This window comes from Salmo salar, chromosome 27, assembly GCF_965601325.2.
Source record: "Salmo salar chromosome 27, fSalSal1, whole genome shotgun sequence".
Lineage (NCBI taxonomy): Eukaryota > Metazoa > Chordata > Actinopteri > Salmoniformes > Salmonidae > Salmo > Salmo salar.
The window spans coordinates 42,913,584-42,935,924 of NC_138317.1; the positions used below are offsets into that span (position 1 = coordinate 42,913,584).

A 22,341-nucleotide genomic window follows, 5' to 3' on the forward strand; every position below is an offset into this window, starting at 1 on the left:
GGCTCTGCGTGTCCCCAAGCGCTCTCATTTGTTGACACCTGCAACTGTAAAAGCCTTGGGTTCATGCATATTAACATCAGAAGCCTCCTCCCTAAGTTTTTTTCAATCACTGCTTTAGCACACTCCGCCAACCCTGATGTCCTTGCTGTGTCTGAATCGTGGCTTAGGAAGGCCACGAAGAATGCTGACATTTCCATCCCCAATTACAACATTTTCTTTTCAAGGCAGAACTGCTAAAGGGGGGCAGAATTGCAATTTACTGCAGAGTTCTGTCATACTATCCAGGTCTATGAACAAACAGTTCAAGCTTCTACTTTAAAGATCCATCTCTCCAGAAATAAGTCCCTCACTGTTGCCGCTTGTTATAGACCCCCCCTCAGCAACCAGCTGTGCCCTGGACACAATATGTGAATTGATTGCCCCCCCATCTATCGTCAGAGTTCGTACTGCTGGGTGACCTAAATTTGGATATGCTTAACACCCCGGCAGTCCTACAATCTAAGCTGGATGCCCTCAATCTCACACGAATTATCAAGGAACCTACCAGGTACAACCCTAAATCCATAAACATGGGCACCCTCATAAATATCATCCTGACCAACTTGCCCTCTAAATACACCTCTGCTGTTTTCAACCAGTATTTCAGCGATCACTACCTCATTGCCTGCATCCGCTATGGGTCCGCGGTCAAACGACCACCCCTCATCACTGTCAAACGCTCCCTAAAACACTTCTGCAAGCAGGCCTTTCTAATCGACCTGGCCCGGGTATCCTGGAAGGATATTGACCTCATCCCGTCAGTCGAGGATGCCTGGTCGTTCCTTAAAAGTAATTTCCTCACCATCTTAAATAAGCATGCCCCTTTCTTGACCATGTTCTGTTATAATATCCACCCTGCACAGCCAGAAGAGGACTGGCCACCCCTCATAGCCTGGTTCCTCTCTAGGTTTCTTCCTAGGTTTTTGGCCTTTCTAGGGAGTTTTTCCTAGGGAGTTTTTCCTAGCCACCGTGCTTCTTTCACATGCTTTGCTTGCTGTTTGGGGTTTTAGGCTGGGTTTCTGTACAGCACTTTGAGAATATCAGCTGATGTACGAAGGGCTATATAAAAATAAATTTGAATTTGATTTGAAAACATTTTGAACTAAGAACAGATATAGCCCTTGGTTCACTCCAGACTTGACTGCCCTCGACCAGCACAAAAACATCCTGTGGTGGACTGCATTAGCATCGAATAGTCCCCACGATATGCAACTTTTCAGGTAAGTCAGGAACCAACACACAGTCAGTTAGGAAAGCTAAGGCAAGCTTTTTCAAACTGAAATTTGCATCCTGCAGCACTAATTCCAAAAAGTTATGGGACACTGTAAAGTACATGGAGAATAAGAGCACCTCCTCCCAACTGCCCACTGCACTGAGGCTAGGAAACACTGTCACCACCGATAAATCCATGATAATCGAGAATTTCAACAAGCATTTCTCTACGGCTGGCCATGCTTTCCACCTGGCTACCCCAACCCCGGCCAACAGCTCTGCACCCCCCGCAGAAACTGGCCCACGCCACCCCTCCCCCGCTTCTCTTTCACCCAAATCCAGACAGCTGATGTCCTGAAAGAGCTGCAGAATCTGGATCCCTACAAATCAGCCGGGCTAGACAATCTGGACCCTCTCTTCCTAAAATGATCCGCCGCCATTGTCACAATCCCTATTACTAGTCTCGTCAACCTCTCTTTCGTATCTTCTGAGATTACAAAAGATTGGAAAGCGGCCACGGTCATCCCCCTCTTCAAAGGGGGAGACACTCTTGACCCAAACTGTTACAGACCTATATCCATCCTGCCCTGCCTTTCTACAGTCTTCGAAAGCCAAGTGAACAAACAGATCACCGACCATTTCGAATCCCACAGTACCTTCTCCGGTATGCAATCTGGTTTCCGAGCTGGTCATGGGTACACCTCAGCCATGTTTAAGGTCCTAAATGATATCATAACCGCCATCAATAAAAGACAGTACTGTGCAGCTGTCTTCATTGACCTGGCCAAGGCTTTCGACTCTGTCAATCACAGTATTCTTATCGGCAGACTCAACAGCCCTGGTTTCTCCAATGACTGCCTCGCCTGGTTCACTAACTACTTCTCAGATAGAGTTCAGTGTGTCAAATCGGAGGGCCTGTTGTCCGGACCCCTGGCAGTCTCTATGGGGGTGCCACAGGGTTCAATTCTTGGGCCGACTCTTTTCTCTGTATATATCAATGATGTCGCTCTTGCTGCTGGTGATTCTCTGATCCACCTCTACGCAGACAACACCATTCTGTATACTTTTTGCCCTTCTTTAGACATTGTGTTAACAAATCTCCAACCGAACTTCAACGCCATACAACACTCCTTACATGGCCTCCAACTGATCTTAAATGCTACTAAAACGAAATGCATGCTCTTAAACCGATCGCTGCCCGCACCCGCCCACCTGACTAGCATCACTACTCTGGACAGTTCTGACTTAGAATATGTGGACAACTAAAAATACCAAGGTGTCTGGCTAGACTGTAAACTCTCCTTCCAGACTCACATTAATAAGCATCTCCAATCCAAAGTTAAATCTAGAATCGGCTTCCTTTTTCACAACAAAGCCTCCTTCACTCATGCTGCCAAACATACCCTCGTAAAACTGACTATCCTACCGATTCTTGACTTCGGCGATGTAATTTACAAAATAGCCTCCAACACTCTACTCAGCAAATTGGATGCAGTCTATCACAGTGCCATCTGTTTTGTCACCAAAGCCCCATATACTACCCACCACTGCAACCTGTATGCTCTCGTTGGCTGGTCCTCGCTACATATTCATTGCCAAACCCACTGGCTCCAGGTCATCTACAAGTCTTTGCTAGGTAAAGCTCCGCCTTATCTCAGCTCACTGGTCACCATAGCAACACCCACCCGTAGCATGCGCTCCAGTAGGTATATTTCACTAGTCATCCCCAAAGCTAACACCTCCTTTGGCCGCCTTTCCTTCCAGTTCTCTGCTGCCAACGAATTGCAAAAATCACTGAAGTTGGAGACTTATATCTCCCTCACTAACTGTAAGCGTCAGCTGTCAGAGCAGCTTACCGATTGCTGCAGCTCTACACAGCCCATCTGTAAATAGCCCATCCATCCATCCAACCATCCAACCAACTACCTACCTCATCCCATATTTGTTTTTGTTTTTCTGCTCTTTTGCACACCAGTATTTCTACTTGCACATCCTTGTCTGCACATATATCACTCCAGTGTAAATTGCCAAATTGTAATTACTTCACCATTATTGGCCTATTTATTGCCTTACCTCTTTACTTCAATTGCAAACACTGTACCTTTGTTTATCCCATGTGTAACTCTGTGTTGTTATTGTCGCACTGTTTTGCTTTATCTTGGCCAGGTCGCAGTTGTAAATGAGAACTTGTTCTCAACTGGCCTTCCTGGTTAAATAAAGGTGAAATAAAAATCAAAAAAATCAGAGCACTCCGTTCTGCCACCTCTGGTCTCTTGACCCTCCAACCCCTATGGGAGGTCAGCTCCAGCTTAACCCAGTCAAAGCTCTTCTCTATCCTGGCACCCCAATGGTAGAAAAAGCTTTCCCCCTGAAGCTAGGGAAGCAGAGACCCTGTCCATCTTCCCCCTGAAGCTAGGACAGCTGAGTCCCTGTCCATCTCCCCCCTGAGCTAGGACAGCAGAGACCCTGTCCATCTTCTGAAAACATCTCCAGTCCAGGTTGGGGTTAGTTCTACTGTTGGTCTATCTCTCTCCAGTCCAGGTTGGGGTTAGTTCTACTGTTGGTCTATCTCTCTCCAGTCCAGGTTGGGGTTAGTTCTACTGTTGGTCTATCTCTCTCCAGTCCAGGTTGGGGTTAGTTCTACTGTTGGTCTATCTCTCTCCAGTCCAGGTTGGGGTTAGTTCTACTGTTGGTCTATCTCTCTCCAGTCCAGGTTGAGGTTAGTTCTACTGTTGGTCTATCTCTCTCCACTCCAGGTTGGGGTTAGTTCTACTGTTGGTCTATCTCTCTCCAGTCCAGGTTGGGATTAGTTCTACTGTTGGTCTATCTCTCTCCTGTCCAGGTTGGGGTTAGTTCTACTGTATGTCTATCTTTCTCCCGTCCAGGTTGCAGCCATGGGGAACCTCATTAAGGTCCTTGGCAAGGATTTAGAAAACTGTCCACATTTTTTCCTGGACTTTGAAAGTAAGTGAGCGCTGTTATGTGCATGCATATGTGTGTGTTTTTGACGTCTGTATCAGTGTGTGATGCAGGGTGGAGGTCAGAGGTGAAGGATGCGGTTGCGGATGTGCTCATGGTGTTTTGGAGTGTCGTTGTGTTGTGTTGTTTGTCATGTTCAGAAACTCTCTACCCTCACTCATTCTTGGACCTCCTGAACTGAACCAATCAGTCCTCATAAGCCCCATGTCCATGATCCCTTTGTAGTTCTGTTCATCTTTAAGTTGACATCACAATAAACAGAGGATAGGGATGATAGTTCAGACTACATGATAGTTCAGACTTACCCAGCAGTCCTACAGTACTGAGAAGCTGGATAGACTTACCCAGCAGTCCTCCAGTACTGAGAAGCTGGACCGACTTACCCAGCAGTCCTCCAAGTACTGAGAAGCTGGACAGACTTACCCAGCAGTCCTCCAGTATTGAGAAGCTGGACAGACGTACCCAGCAGTCCTCCAGTACTGAGAAGCTGGACAGACTTACCCAGCAGTCCTCCAGTACTGAGAAGCTGGACAGATGTACCCAGCAGTCCTCCAGTACTGAGAAGCTGGACAGACGTACCCAGCAGTCCTCCAAGTACTGAGAAGCTGGACAGACGTACCCAGCAGTCCTCCAGTACTGAGAAGCTGGACAGACGTACCCAGCAGTCCTCCAGTACTGAGAAACTGGACAGCAGAGAGCTAGAAGAAAACTAAACAGAGAGTGAGACGGGAGAGAGTGATCTGTCTGTCCACGTTGCCATGCCAACACCACCCGCAACCACAACATTCCTGGACGGAGTACGCCACCATCACACCCGACCAACCAACCCACCCACCCACACCTACCCCACCCACACACACACACACACGTCCCTCACACTCTCAAACCTCATCACCCACACACTCCTCTTCTCCTCTCTCTCTGTTCTAGGAGACTCATGGGTAACCTCCTGAAAGTGCTGGCTTGCTCCGATCTAGAGCACGGCCCAATAGTTTTCCTTGACTTTGAACGTGAGACCATCCACTTTTTATTTATTTTCTTCTCTGTTTTTCTCTTCTCTTTTTGTCTTACTTTTGGTTCTTCCTTCATTCTGTCCATGTGTTGTTTGTCATCTACCTGTAGTCTCCCTCCTTCTTCTCCTCCTCCGCGCTTCTCTTCTCAGTCCTCACCTTTTCCTCAATTTTTCAGCTCAAGAGAAAGGGGAAAGGGGGGATACCTAGTCAATTGTCCAACTGAATGTATTCAACTGAAATGTGTCTTCCACATTTAACCCAACCCATCTGAGGCTGGTCTTCATATGTAATAACTCATCTGGTGTTATATGAGAAGACTAGTAATGTGAAGACTAGTAATGAGAAGACTAGTAATGAGAAGACAAGTAATGAGAAGACAAGTAATGAGAAGACTAGTAATGTGAAAACTAGTAATGAGAAGACTAGTAATGTGAAGACTAGTAATGAGAAGACTAGTAATGTGAAGACTAGTAATGAGGAGACTAGTAATGAGAAGACTAGTATAAGCAAGAAGCCGGAATATGGCTACTACTATTGTGATTATTCAAATTGTATCCAGATTTTAAGATTGGAATCAGGCCCTTGCTTTTCTCTTCTTGCTTTGAGCCTCAGACCATCTATATCTATCTTCTTGCTATGAGATAAAGATGTCTTACAGCCTCAGACCATCTATATCTATCTTCTTGCTTGGAGATAAAGATGTCTTACAGCCTCAGACCATCTATATCTATCTTCTTGCTTGGAGATAAAGATGTCTGACAGCCTCAGACCATCTATATCTATCTTCTTGCTTGGAGATAAAGATGTCTTACAGCCTCAGACCATCTATATCTATCTTCTTGCTTGGAGATAAAGATGTCTGACAGCCTCAGACCATCTATATCTATCTTCTTGCTTGGAGATAAAGATGTCTTACAGCCTCAGACCATCTATATCTATCTTCTTGCTATGAGATAAAGATGTCTTACAGCCTCAGACCATCTATATCTATCTTCTTGCTTGGAGATAAAGATGTCTTACAGCCTCAGACCATCTATATCTATCTTCTTGCTATGAGATAAAGATGTCTTACAGCCTCAGACCATCTATATCTATCTTCTTGCTTGGAGATAAAGATGTCTGACAGCCTCAGACCATCTATATCTATCTTCTTGCTATGAGATAAAGATGTCTTACAGCCTCAGACCATCTATATCTATCTTCTTGCTATGAGATAAAGCTGTCTGACAGCCTCAGACCATCTATATCTATCTTCTTGCTATGAGATAAAGATGTCTTACAGCCTCAGACCATCTATATCTATCTTCTTGCTATGAGATAAAGATGTCTTACAGCCTCAGACCATCTATATCTATCTTCTTGCTATGAGATAAAGATGTCTTACAGCCTCAGACCATCTATATCTAGCCACCCCTCTCTTCTTACCTCTATGCAATGCTATCGGATGAGTGTGTGAGAGTGTGTGCATGTGTTTATGTTTAAAATCTGGTGTGTGTGTGTGTGTGTGTGTGTGTGTGTGTGTGTGTGTGTGTGTGTGTGTGTGTGTGTGTGTGTGTGCGCGTGAGTGTGTGTGCCAGAGGAGGCTGGTGGGAGGAGCTATAGGAGGAAGGTCTCATTGTATTGGCTGGAATGGAATTAAATGGAACTGAGTTAAAAGTGTGGTTTCCATGAGTTTGATACCGTCCCATGAATTCCATTCCAGCCGTCACAATGAGACCGTCCTGCTATGGCTCCTCTCACCAGCCTCCTCTGGTGTTCATATGCGTGTTTGTGTGTGTATGGGGGCAGCGAGGGTCGTTTACACGATAACCGCCTCCATCCTCGCCTTCCCTCTTTCCACTCTGACCTCTAACATTTAACTTCCTGCCTTCCTTCCTTCCTTCCTTCCTCCTGCCTTCTCCAAAGTTCCCCCTGTTAATTAACAGAAATGTTTCCTTCCACTGGTAGATTCTGTTATATATCCTATGGAAGAGGGAAAGTCCACTGCTAGGGAGAAAGGGATGTTTGTACTAATGTAGAGTAAACCCCCTCTCTACAGTAGCACTGTACTCTCCTGCTTCAGTGAGAGGCAGAAGTCACCTCTGTCACACAGATGAAAGCTTGAGTTAACAATAATACAGACCAAAACAACGACCAAAGATAAAGACCTACTCCATAACCTATAACTCCAATAATTCACCTTTATCTAGAATCAAACAAACCATCGACACAATAACTCATCTAAACAGGGTCAACTCCATTACAAACCAAAACAACATAGACCAGGGATATGGGTCAACTCCATTACAAACCAAACAACATAGACCAGGGATATGATCAACTCCATTACAAACCAAACAACACAGACCAGGGATATGGGTCAACTCCATTACAAACCAAACAACACAGACCAGGGATATGGGTCAACTCCATTACAAACCAAAACAACATAGACCAGGGATATGGGTCAACTCCATTACAAACCAAACAACACAGACCAGGGATATGGGTCAACTCCATTACAAACCAAACAACACAGACCAGGGATATGGGTCAACTCCATTACAAACCAAAACAACATAGACCAGGGATAGGGGTCAACTCCATTACAAACCAAACATAGACCAGGGATATGGGTCAACTCCATTACAAACCAAAACAACATAGACCAGGGATATGGGTCAACTCCGTTACAAACCAAACAACACAGACCAGGGATATGGGTCAACTCCATTACAAACCAAACAACATAGACCAGGGATATGGGTCAACTCCATTACAAACCAAACAACATAGACCAGGGATATGGGTCAACTCCATTACAAACCAAACAACATAGACCAGGGATATGGGTCAACTCCATTACAAACCAAACAACATAGACCAGGGATATGGGTCAACTCCATTACAAACCAAACAACATAGACCAGGGATATGGGTCAACTCCATTACAAACCAAAACAACATAGACCAGGGATATGGGTCAACTCCATTACAAACCAAAACAACATAGACCAGGGATATGGGTCAACTCCATTACAAACCAAAACAACATAGACCAGGGATATGGGTCAACTCCGTTACAAACCAAACAACACAGACCAGGGATATGGGTCAACTCCATTACAAACCAAACAACATAGACCAGGGATATGGGTCAACTCCATTACAAACCAAAACAACATAGACCAGGGATATGGGTCAACTCCATTACAAACCAAACAACATAGACCAGGGATATGGGTCAACTCCATTACAAACCAAAACAACATAGACCAGGGATATGGGTCAACTCCATTACAAACCAAAACAACATAGACCAGGGATATGGGTCAACTCCATTACAAACCAAAACAACATAGACCAGGGATATGGGTCAACTCCATTACAAACCAAACAACATAGGCCAGGGATATGGGTCAACTCCATAACAAGAATGTGTCATGTCCGTAACCTAAATGAGAACCCTGGTTCACCTCCCGTCCCCTTCACAGCCTTAGTTTATCAATGTATTCATTGCCCTGGTGTGACGTAATGATGCCAGTAGTGTTGACATAGGTAATGACTTCAGATATAGTGATGACAGTGACATGTGTGTGTGTGTGTGTGTGTGTGTGTGTGTGTGTGTGTGTGTGACGCTGAGCCAGGATCATTTTAACAACAGGGAAGTGTAACCTGGGAATATTATACAGACGTTAACAGCTCCTTCGTGTACGTGAGGAGAGCGTGAGGCGTTCCACCTCTACTGTACACAGGAGTGAATTCATGGAGCAGAGAGCACTGGTATCTCTGAATCCCTGCAATTACACAACAAAATGGCCACGACTTCCGCTGAACACAAACATGAACAAAACAGACACTGTCAAGCGTCCAAAACGTTTACTCGTAACGCACCACGGCGTTCTACAATATTGGACCGTTTAGTTTTCATACTTTTGGAATCCTCAGCGCTATTTATCTACCTGTCGCTACCTTCGAATGGCTAGAGCTGTGGGGAGGTGCACGTCAGGGCTGTGTGTGTCCCCACATGGATCGATGTTGGTCTCAGAGCCATGTCACAACAGGGCGCCGGACTAGCGCTTCTGTGGACTCTGAATTAGCTTAAACCTCTTGCCGCCAGAATAAGTTCTCCCCTGCCTGTCCCGTTTAGTCACACACGTAACGCACGCACGCACGCACGCACGCACGATGTGGTGGTCCCATGTTGCTCAGTTAGTAGAGCATGGTACTTGCAACTCCAAGGGTTGTGAGTTCGATTCCCACAGGGGACCAGTATGAACAAATATGAAAATGTATACAGTCGCTCTGAATAAGAGTGTCTTTTTAATTACAAAAAAAAAGGTCAAATTAGCATCAGAAAAAAAGCCTACAGTATAGTGATTGAGAGGCAATGTGTGTGTGCTTCGGGTTAGTTTTGGCTGTTCAGCTGATCTGGCTACGACCTTTGGATGAGAGACAAAAGAAAAAAACATGACGTATGTGAACTCCTTTTGGCAGTTCACATACACTACCCACAATCCTCCTCTACATATGAAAGGCGAGTTCTAAATGTGGATCTCTGTGACGTAGAAGCGTAGAGGGAGACAATGCTTTATGAACACTTCAGGCTGACGCAGGGCAAAAAAATGCTGTAGTGTGAATTATGCAACACTACTCCCTACAGTTCTCTGCCTCAGCTCTCACCCTCTCTCTGTGCCCACTCTCTCTCTCTCTCTCTCTCTCCAGGCAATCTCTTTTATTCTCTTAGTGGTCTTTTCAGGGTTTCTTCCACTCCCACAGCCCCTCTTTCCACCTCTCTTTCTCTCCCATTCTCCGCCATATCTATCTTTCTTTGCTGTCTCTTCTTGGATTTTTCTGCCTGTTCCTGTCCTCTCTCTCGTCCCATCCATCCATCTCTCTCTCGCTCTCTCTCCCCCCACCCTCCCTCTCTCCCACCTCTTCTCTCTCTCTCCATTCCCCTCCCTCTTCCTCTGACCACAGTGCAGCCTGGTTTATACATAGTAGCAGCTGCTGGTCAGCATGCAGCAGATTGATAGGTCAGACCTTTCCTGTTCTGTTTAATCGGGCCTGGCCACCAACCCCAGAGCCCTTACTGCTTCATTACCCCCCCCCCCCCCCCCCCCCCCCCCACCAACCCCAGAGCCCTTACTGCTTCATTACCCCCCCCCAACACAAACCCCAGAGCCCTTACTTCTTCATTACCCCCCCCCCACCAACCCCAGAGCCCTTACTGCTTCATTACCACCCCACCAACCCCAGAGCCCTTACTGCTTCATTACCCCCCCCACCAACCCCAGAGCCCTTATGGCTTCATTACCCCCCCCCACCAACCCCAGAGCCCTTACTGCTTCATTACCCCCCCCCACCAACCCCAGAGCCCTTACTGCTTCATTACCCCCCCACCAACCCCAGAGCCCTTACTGCTTCATTACCCCCCCCCCCCCCCCCACCAACCCCAGAGCCCTTACTGCTTCATTATTCTCCCCCCACCAACCCCAGAGCCCTTACTGCTTCATTACCCCCCCACCAACCCCAGAGCCCTTACTGCTTCATTACCCCCCCCCCCCCCCCACCAACCCCAGAGCCCTTACTGCTTCATTACCCCCCCACCAACCCCAGAGCCCTTACTGCTTCATTACCACCCTCCCCCCCCCACCAACCCCAGAGCCCTTACTGCTTCATTACCCCCCCCCCCCCACCAACCCCAGAGCCCTTACTGCTTCATTACCCCCCCTACCAACCCCAGAGCCCTTACTTCTTCATTACCCCCCCCCCCCCCACCAACCCCAGAGCCCTTATTGCTTCATTACCCCCCCCCACCAACCCCAGAGCCCTTACTGCTTCATTACCCCCCCCCCCACCAACCCCAGAGCCCTTATTGATTCATTACCCCCCCACCAACCCCAGAGCCCTTACTTCTTCATTACCCCCCCCCCCAACAACCCCAGAGCCCTTACTGCTTCATTACCATCCCCCCCCCCCCACCAACCCCAGAGCCCTTACTGCTTCATTACCCCCCCCCCACCAACCCCAGAGCCCTTACTGCTTCATTACCCCCCTACCAACCCCAGAGCCCTTACTGCTTCATTACCCCCCCTACCAACCCCAGACCCTTACTGCTTCATTACCCCCCCCTACCAACCCCAGAGCCCTTATTGCTTCATTACCCCCCCCCCCCCCCCACCAACCCCAGAGCCCTTACTGCTTCATTACCCCCCCCCACCAACCCCAGAGCCATTACTGCTTCATTACCACCCCCCCACCAATCCCAGAGCCCTTACTGCTTCATTACCCCCCCCCACCAACCCCAGAGCCCTTACTGCTTCATTACCCCCCCACCAACTCCAGAGCCCTTACTGCTTCATTACCCCCCCACCAACCCCAGAGCCCTTACTGCATCATTCCCCCCCCCCACCAACCCCAGAGCACTTACTGCTTCATTACCCCCCCCCCACCAACCCCAGAGCCCTTACTGCTTCATTACCCCCCCCCACCAACCCCAGAGCCCTTACTGCTTCATTACCCCCCCCCCCACCAACCCCAGAACCCTTACTGCTTCATTACCCCCCCCCACCAACCCCAGAGCCCTTACTGCTTCATTACCCCCCCCACCAACCCCAGAGCCCTTACTGCTTCATTACCCCCCCCCCCCCCACAAACCCCAGAGCCCTTACTGCTTCATTACCACCCCCCCCACCAACCCCAGAGCCCTTACTGCTTCATTACCCCCCCCCACCAACCCAAGAGCCCTTACTGCTTCATTACCCCCCCCACCAACCCCAGAGCCCTTACTGCTTCATTACCCCCCCACCAACTCCCGAGCCCTTACTGCTTCATTACCCCCCCTACCAACCCCAGAGCCCTTACTGCTTCATTACCCCCCACCAATCCCAGAGCCCTTACTGCTTCATTACCCCCCCACCAACACCAGAGCCCTTACTGCTTCATTACCCCCCCTACAACCCCAGAGCCCTTACTGCTTCATTACCCCCCCCCCACCAACCCCAGAGCCCTTACTACTTCATTACCACCCCCCCCCCCACCAACCCCAGATCCCTTACTGCTTCATTACCCCCCCCACCAACCCCAGAGCCCTTACTGCATCATTACTCCCCCCTCCCAATCCCAGAGCCCTTACTGCTTCATTACCCCCCCCCCCCCACCAACCCCAGAGCCATTACTGCTTCATTACCCCCCTACCAACCCCAGAGCCCTTACTGCTTCATTACCCCCCCACCAACCCCAGAGCCCTTACTGCATCATTCCCCCCCCCTACCAATCCCAGAGCCCTTACTGCTTCATTACCCCCCCACCAATCCCAGAGCCCTTACTGCTTCATTACCCCCCCACCAACCCCAGAGCCCTTACTGCTTCATTACCCCCCCACCAACCCCAGAGCCCTTACTGCTTCATTACCCCCCCCACCAACCCCAGAGCCCTTACTGCTTCATTACCACCCCCCCCCCACCAACCCCAGATCCCTTACTGCATCATTCCCCCCCCCTACCAATCCCAGAGCCCTTACTGCTTCATTACCCCCCCACCAACCCCAGAGCCCTTACTGCTTCATTACCCCCCCACCAACCCCAGAGCCCTTACTGCTTCATTACCCCCCCCCCCCACTATCCCCAGAGCCCTTACTGCTTCATTACCCCCCTTACCAACCCCAGAGCCCTTACTGCTTCATTACCCCCCCCCCACCAACCCCAGAGCCCTTACTGCTTCATTACCACCCCCCCCCACCAACCCCAGAGCCCTTACTGCTTCATTACCACCCCCCCACACCAACCCCAGAGCCCTTACTGCTTCATTACCCCCCCCTACCAACCCCAGAGCCCTTACTGCTTCATTACCCCCCTACCAACCCCAGAGCCCTTACTGCTTCATTACCCCCCACCAATCCCAGAGCCCTTACTGCTTCATTACCCCCCCACCAACACCAGAGCCCTTACTGCTTCATTACCCCCCCTACCAACCCCAGAGCCCTTACTGCTTCATTACCCCCCCCCACCAACCCCAGAGCCCTTACTGCTTCATTACCACCCCCCCCCCACCAACCCCAGATCCCTTACTGCTTCATTACCCCCCCCACCAACCCCAGAGCCCTTACTGCATCATTACTCCCCCCTCCCAATCCCAGAGCCCTTACTGCTTCATTACCCCCCCCCCCCCACCAACCCCAGAGCCATTACTGCTTCATTACCCCCCTACCAACCCCAGAGCCCTTACTGCTTCATTACCCCCCCACCAACCCCAGAGCCCTTACTGCATCATTCCCCCCCCCTACCAATCCCAGAGCCCTTACTGCTTCATTACCCCCCCACCAATCCCAGAGCCCTTACTGCTTCATTACCCCCCCACCAACCCCAGAGCCCTTACTGCTTCATTACCCCCCCACCAACCCCAGAGCCCTTACTGCTTCATTACCCCCCCACCAACCCCAGAGCCCTTACTGCTTCATTACCCCCCCCCCCCACTATCCCCAGAGCCCTTACTGCTTCATTACCCCCCTTACCAACCCCAGAGCCCTTACTGCTTCATTACCCCCCCCCCACCAACCCCAGAGCCCTTACTGCTTTATTACCACCCCCCCCCACCAACCCCAGAGCCCTTACTGCTTCATTACCACCCCCCCACACCAACCCCAGAGCCCTTACTGCTTCATTACCCCCCCCCTACCAACCCCAGAGCCCTTACTGCTTCATTACCCCCCTACCAACCCCAGAGCCCTTACTGCTTCATTACCCCCCCCACCAACCCCAGAGCCCTTACTGCTTCTTTACCCCCCCACCAACCCCAGAGCCCTTACTGCTTCATTACCCCCCCCCCACCATCCCCAGAGCCCTTACTGCTTCATTACCCCCCCTACCAACCCCAGAGCCCTTACTGCTTCATTACCCCCCCTACCAACCCCAGAGCCCTTACTGCTTCATTACCCCCCTACCAACCCCAGAGACCTTACTGCTTCTTTACCCCCCCACCAACCCCAGAGCCCTTACTGCTTCATTACCACCCCCCCCCACCAACCCCAGAGCCCTTACTGCTTCATTACCACCCCCCCCCCCCACACCAACCCCAGAGCCTTTACTGCTTCATTACCCCCCCCTACCAACCCCAGAGCCCTTACTGCTTCATTACCCCCCCCACCAACCCCAGAGCCCTTACTGCTTCATTACCCCCCCCCACCAATCCCAGAGCCCTTACTGCTTCATTACCCCCCCTACCAACCCCAGATCCCTTACTGCTTCATTACCCCCCCTACCAACCCCAGAGCCCTTAATGCTTCATTACCCCCCCTACCAACCCTAGAGCCCTTACTGCTTCATTACCCCCCCCCCACCAACCTCAGAGCCCTTACTGCTTCATTACCACCCCCCCTACCAATCCCAGAGCCCTTACTGCTTCATTACCCCCCCACCAACCTCAGAGCCCTTACTGCTTCATTACCCCCCCACCAACCCCAGAGCCCTTATGGCTTCATTACCCCCCCCCCACCAACCCCAGAGCCCTTACTGCTTCATTACCCCCCCCACCAACCCCAGAGCCCTTACTGCTTCATTACCCCCCCCCACCAACCCCAGAGCCCTTACTGCTTCATTATTCTCCCCCCACCAACCCCAGAGCCCTTACTGCTTCATTACCCCACCCACTAACCCCAGAGCCTTTACTGCTTCATTACCCCCCCACCAACCCCAGAGCCCTTACTGCTTCATTACCCCCCTTACCAACCCCAGAGCCCTTATTGCTTCATTACCACCCCCCCCCCACCAACCCCAGAGCCCTTACTGCTTCATTACCCCCCCCTCCCACCAACCCCAGAGCCCTTACTGCTTCATTACCACCCCCCCCACCAACCCCAGAGCCCTTACTGCTTCATTAACGCCCCCCCCACCAACCCCAGAGCCCTTACTGCTTCATTACCCCCCCCCCACCAACCCCAGAGCCCTTACTGCTTCATTACCCCTCCACACCAACCCCATAGCCCTTACTGCTTCATTACCCCCCCCACCAACCCCAGAGCCCTTACTGCTTCATTACCCCCCCAACCAACCCTAGAGCGCTTACTGCTTCATTACCCCCCCTACCAACCCCAGAGCCCTTACTGCTTCATTACCCCCCCCACCAACCCCAGAGCCCTTACTGCTTCATTACCCCCCCCCACCAACCCCAGAGCCCTTACTGCTTCATTACCCCCCCCCCCACCAACCCCAGAGCCCTTACTGCTTCATTACCACCCCACCACCAACCCCAGAGCCCTTACTGCTTCATTACCCACCCCCCAACCAACCCCAGAGCCCTTACTGCTTCATAACCCCCCCCCCCCCCCACCAACCCCAGAGCCCTTACTGCTTCATTACCCCCACCCCCAACCAACCCCAGAGCCCTTACTGCTTCATTACCCCCCCACCAACCCCAGAGTCCTTACTGCTTCATTACCCCCCCCCCTACCAACCCCAGAGCCCTTACTGCTTCATTAACCCCCCAACCAACCCCAGAGCCCTTACTGCTTCATAACCCCCCCCCCCACCAACCCCAGAGCCCTTACTGCTTCATTACCCCCACCCCCAACCAACCCCAGAGCCCTTACTGCTTCATTACCCCCCCACCAACCCCAGAGTCCTTACTGCTTCATTACCCCCCCCCCTACCAACCCCAGAGCCCTTACTGCTTCATTATTCTCCCCCCACCAACCCCAGAGCCCTTACTGCTTCATTACCCCCACCCCCAACCAACCCCAGAGCCCTTACTGCTTCATTACCCCCCCCACCAACCCCAGAGCCCTTACTGCTTCATTACCCCCCCCCCACCAACCCCAGAGCCCTTACTGCTTCATTATTCTCCCCCCACCAACCCCAGAGCCCTTACTGCTTCATTACCCCACCCACTAACCCCAGAGCCTTTACTGCTTCATTACCCCCCCACCAACCCCAGAGCCCTTACTGCTTCATTACCCCCCTTACCAACCCCAGAGCCCTTATTGCTTCATTACCACCCCCCCCCCACCAACCCCAGAGGCCTTACTGCTTCATTACCACCCGCCCCACCAACCCCAGAGCCCTTACTGCTTCATTACCCCCCCCCTCCCACCAACCCCAGAGCCCTTACTGCTTCATTACCACCCCCCCCACCAACCCCAGAGCCCTTACTGCTTCATTAACGCCCCCCCCACCAACCCCAGAGCCCTTACTGCTTCATTACCCCCCCCCCCACCAACCCCAGAGCCCTTACTGCTTCATTACCCCTCCACACCAATCCCATAGCCCTTACTGCTTCATTAACCCCCCCACCAACCCAAGAGCCCTTACTGCTTCATTACCCCCCCAACCAACCCTAGAGCGCTTACTGCTTCATTACCCCCCCTACCAACCCCAGAGCCCTTACTGCTTCATTACCCCCCCCACCAACCCCAGAGCCCTTACTGATTCATTACCCCCCCCCACCAACCCCAGAGCCCTTACTGCTTCATTACCCCCCCCCCACCAACCCCAGAGCCCTTACTGCTTCATTACCACCCCACCACCAACCCCAGAGCCCTTACTGCTTCATTACCCACCCCCCAACCAACCCCAGAGCCCTTACTGCTTCATAACCCCCCCCCCCACCAACCCCAGAGCCCTTACTGCTTCATTACCCCCACCCCCAACCAACCCCAGAGCCCTTACTGCTTCATTACCCCCCCACCAACCCCAGAGTCCTTACTGCTTCATTACCCCCCCCCTACCAACCCCAGAGCCCTTACTGCTTCATTACCCCCCCCACCAACCCCAGAGCCCTTACTGCTTCATTACCCCCCCAACCAACCCCAGAGCCCTTACTGCTTCATAACCCCCCCCCCCACCAACCCTAGAGCCCTTACTGCTTCATTACCTCCACCCCCAACCAACCCCAGAGCCCTTACTGCTTCATTACCCCCCCACCAACCCCAGAGCCCTTACTGCTTCATTACCCCCCCCCCACCAACCCCAGAGCCCTTACTGCTTCATTACCCCCCCTACCAACCCCAGAGCCCTTACTGCTTCATTACCCCCCCACCAACCCCAGAGCCCTTACTGCTTCAATACCCCCCCCACCAACCCCAGAGCCCTTACTGCTTCATTACCCCCCCACCAACCCCAGAGCCCTTACTGCTTCATTACCCCCCCTACCAACCCCAGAGCCCTTACTGCTTCATTACCCCCCCCCCCCACCAACCCCAGAGCCCTTACTGCTTCATTACCCCCCCCCACCAACCCCAGAGCCCTTACTGCTTCATTACCCCCCCCCCACCAACCCCAGAGCCCTTACTGCTTCATTACCCCCCCACCAACCCCAGAGCCCTTACTGCTTCATTACCCCCCCACCAACCCCAGAGCCCTTACTGCTTCATTACCCCCCCCCCACCAACCCCAGAGCCCTTACTGCTTCATTACCCCCAACCAACCCCAGAGCGCTTATTGCTTCATTACCCCCCCTACCAATCCCAGAGCCCTTACAGCTTCATTACCACCCCACCACCAACCCCAGACCCCTTACTGCTTCATTACCTTTCCCCACCAACCCCAGAGCCCTTACTGCTTCATTACCCCCCCCCCCACCAACCCCAGAGCCCTTACTGCTTCATTACCCCCCCCCCAACAACCCCAGAGCCCTTACTGCTTCATTACCACCCCACCAACCCCAGAGCCCTTACCCTCCCCCCCACCAACCCCAGAGCCCTTACTGCTTCATTACCGCCCCACCAACCCCAGAGCCCTTACTGCTTCGTTACCCCCCCCAACAACCCCAGAGCCCTTACTGCTTCATTACCCCCCCCCACCAACCCCAGAGCCCTTACTGCTTCATTACCCCCCCACCAACCCCAGAGCCCTTACTGCTTCATTACCACCCCCCCCCCACCAACCCCAGAGCCCTTACTGCTTCATTACCCCCCCCCCACCAACCCCAGAGCCCTTACTGCTTCATTACCCCCCACCAACCCCAGAGCCCTTACTGCTTCATTACCCCCACCCCCAACCAACCCCAGATCCCTTACTGCTTCATTACCCCCCCCCACCAACCCCAGAGCCCTTACTGCTTCATTACCCCCCCCCTACCAACCCCAGAGCCCTTACTGCTTCATTACCCCCCCCCCCCACCAACCCCAGAGCCCTTACTGCTTCATTACCCCCCCAACCAACCCCAGAGCCCTTACTGCTTCATTACCCCCCCACCACCAACCCCAGAGCCCTTATTGCTTCATTAACCCCCCACCAACCCCAGAGCCCTTACTGCTTCATTACCCCCCCACCAACCCCAGAGCCCTTACTGCTTCATTACCCCCCCCACCAACCCCAGAGCCCTTACTGCATAATTACCCGCCCCCCCCCCACCAACCCCAGAGCCCTTACTGCTTCATTACCCCCCCACCAACCCCAGAGCCCTTACTGCTTCATTACCCCCCCTACCAACCCCAGAGCCCTTACTGCTTCATTACCCCCCCCCCACCAACCCCAGAGCCCTTACCCTCCCCCCCACCAACCCAAGAGCCCTTACTGCTTCATTACCCCCCCCCACCAACCCCAGAGCCCTTACTGCTTCTTTACCACCCCCCCCTACCAACCCCAGATCCCTTACTGCTTCATTACCCCCCCCCCCCACCAACCCCAGAGCCCTTACTGCTTCATTACCCCCCCCACCAACCCCAGAGCACTTACTGCTTCATTACCCCCCCCCCCCCACCAACCCCAGAGCCCTTACCCTCCCCCCCACCAACCCAAGAGCCCTTACTGCTTCATTACCCCCCCCACCAACCCCAGAGCCCTTACTGCTTCATTACCCCCCCCCCACCAACCCCAGAGCCCTTACCCTCCCCCTCCACCAACCCAAGAGCCCTTACTGCTTCATTACCCCCCCCCACCAACCCCAGAGCCCATACTGCTTCATTACCCCCCCCCCACCAACCCCAGAGCCCTTACTGCTTCATTACCACCCCCCCACCAACCCGAGAACCCTTACTGCTTCATTACCCCCCCACCAACCCCAGAGCCCTTACTGCTTCATTACCCCCCCCCCCCACCAACCCCAGAGCCCTTACTGCTTCATTACCCCCCCTACCAACCCCAGAGCCCTTACTGCTTCATTACCCCCCCACCAACCCCAGAGCCCTTACTGCTTCAATACCCCCCCCACCAACCCCAGAGCCCTTACTGCTTCATTACCCCCCCACCAACCCCAGAGCCCTTACTGCTTCATTACCCCCCCTACCAACCCCAGAGCCCTTACTGCTTCATTACCCCCCCCCCCACCAACCCCAGAGCCCTTACTGCTTCATTACCCCCCCCCACCAACCCCAGAGCCCTTACTGCTTCATTACCCCCCCCCACCAACCCCAGAGCCCTTACTGCTTCATTACCCCCCCACCAACCCCAGAGCCCTTACTGCTTCATTACCCCCCCACCAACCCCAGAGCCCTTACTGCTTCATTACCCCCCCCCCACCAACCCCAGAGCCCTTACTGCTTCATTACCCCCCCCACCAACCCCAGAGCCCTTACTGCTTCATTACCGCCCCACCAACCCCAGAGCCCTTACTGCTTCGTTACCCCCCCCACCAACCCCAGAGCCCTTACTGCTTCATTACCCACCCCACCAACCCCAGAGCCCTTACTGCTTCATTACCCCCCCCACCAACCCCAGAGCCCTTACTGCTTCATTACCACCCCCCCCCCACCAACCCCAGAGCCCTTACTGCTTCATTACCCCCCCCCCACCAACCCCAGAGCCCTTACTGCTTCATTACCCCCCACCAACCCCAGAGCGCTTATTGCTTCATTACCCCCCCTACCAATCCCAGAGCCCTTACAGCTTCATTACCACCCCACCACCAACCCCAGACCCCTTACTGCTTCATTACCTTTCCCCACCAACCCCAGAGCCCTTACTGCTTCATTACCCCCCCCCCACCAACCCCAGAGCCCTTACTGCTTCATTACCCCCCCCCCCAACAACCCCAGAGCCCTTACTGCTTCATTACCCCCCCACCAACCCCAGAGCCCTTACCCTCCCCCCCACCAACCCCAGAGCCCTTACTGCTTCATTACCGCCCCACCAACCCCAGAGCCCTTACTGCTTCGTTACCCCCCCCAACAACCCCAGAGCCCTTACTGCTTCATTACCCCCCCCCACCAACCCCAGAGCCCTTACTGCTTCATTACCCCCCCACCAACCCCAGAGCCCTTACTGCTTCATTACCACCCCCCCCCCCACCAACCCCAGAGCCCTTACTGCTTCATTACCCCCCCCCCACCAACCCCAGAGCCCTTACTGCTTCATTACCCCCCACCAACCCCAGAGCCCTTACTGCTTCATTACCCCCACCCCCAACCAACCCCAGATCCCTTACTGCTTCATTACCCCCCCCACCAACCCAAGAGCCCTTACTGCTTCATTACCCCCCCCCCTACCAACCCCAGAGCCCTTACTGCTTCATTACCCCCCCCCCCACCAACCCCAGAGCCCTTACTGCTTCATTACCCCCCCAACCAACCCCAGAGCCCTTACTGCTTCATTACCCCCCCACCACCAACCCCAGAGCCCTTATTGCTTCATTAACCCCCCACCAACCCCAGAGCCCTTACTGCTTCATTACCCCCCCACCAACCCCAGAGCCCTTACTGCTTCATTACCCCCCCCACCAACCCCAGAGCCCTTACTGCATAATTACCCGCCCCCCCCCACCAACCCCAGAGCCCTTACTGCTTCATTACCCCCCCACCAACCCCAGAGCCCTTACTGCTTCATTACCCCCCCCTACCAACCCCAGAGCCCTTACTGCTTCATTACCCCCCCCCCACCAACCCCAGAGCCCTTACCCTCCCCCCCACCAACCCAAGAGCCCTTACTGCTTCATTACCCCCCCCCACCAACCCCAGAGCCCTTACTGCTTCTTTACCACCCCCCCTACCAACCCCAGATCCCTTACTGCTTCATTACCCCCCCCCACCAACCCCAGAGCCCTTACTGCTTCATTACCCCCCCCACCAACCCCAGAGCACTTACTGCTTCATTACCCCCCCCCCCACCAACCCCAGAGCCCTTACCCTCCCCCCCACCAACCCAAGAGCCCTTACTGCTTCATTACCCCCCCCACCAACCCCAGAGCCCTTACTGCTTCATTACCCCCCCCCCCACCAACCCCAGAGCCCTTACCCTCCCCCTCCACCAACCCAAGAGCCCTTACTGCTTCTTTAACCCCCCCCCACCAACCCCAGAGCCCATACTGCTTCATTACCCCCCCCCCCACCAACCCCAGAGCCCTTACTGCTTCATTACCACCCCCCCACCAACCCGAGAACCCTTACTGCTTCATTACCCCCCCACCAACCCCAGAGCCCTTACTGCTTCATTACCCCCCCCCCCCCACCAACCCCAGAGCCCTTACTGCTTCATTACCCCCCCACCAACCCCAGAGCCCTTACTGCTTCATTAGCCCCCACCAACCCCAGAGCCCTTACTGCTTCATTACCCCCCCCACCAACCCCAGAGCCCTTACTGCTTCATTACCACCCCCCCCACCAACCCCATTGCCCTTACTGCTTCATTACCCCCCCCCACCAACCCCATAGCCCTTACTGCTTCATTACCCCCCCCCACCAACCCCAGAGCCCTTACTGCTTCATTACCCCCCCACCAACCTCAGAGCCCTTACTGCTTCATTACCCCCCCCTACCAATCCCAGAGCCCTTACTGCTTCATTACCCCCCCACCAATCCCAGAGCCCTTACTGCTTCATTACCCCCCCTACCAACCCCAGAGCCCTTACTGCTTCATTACCCCCCCCCCCCCCCACCAACGCCAGAGCCCTTACTGCTTCATTACCGCCCCTACCAACCCCAGAGCCCTTACTGCTTCATTACCCCCCCCCCCCACCAACCCCAAAGTCCTTACTGCCTCATTACCCCCCCTCACCAACCCCAGAGCCCTTACTGCTTCATTACCCCCCCCCCACCAACCCCAGAGCCCTTACTGCTTCATTACCCCCCCACCAACCCCAGAGCCCTTACTTCTTCATTACCCCCCCCACCAACCCCAGAGCCCTTACTGCTTCATTACCCCCCCCTACCAATCCCAGAGCCCTTACTGCTTCATTACCCCCCCCACCA

At 53.3% G+C, this 22,341-nt stretch overlaps 1 protein-coding gene across 3 annotated transcripts in view; it reads left to right on the forward strand.

Annotated features, from left to right (window-relative positions):
* fam49al (family with sequence similarity 49 member A, like) overlaps positions 1-22,341 on the forward strand; it is a 106,887-nt gene that overhangs the window by 57,243 nt on the left and 27,303 nt on the right. For 2 of the 3 annotated variants that reach the window (XM_045709501.2, XM_045709502.2), the window contains one exon: positions 5,161-5,240. In XM_045709501.2, coding sequence (XP_045565457.1) covers positions 5,168-5,240 — 73 coding nt within the window. In that variant the 5' untranslated portion in view covers positions 5,161-5,167. Of the gene's footprint in view, positions 1-4,136; positions 4,216-5,160; positions 5,241-22,341 lie in introns of all 3 variants that reach the window. The other variant, XM_045709503.2, reaches the window with a different exon arrangement.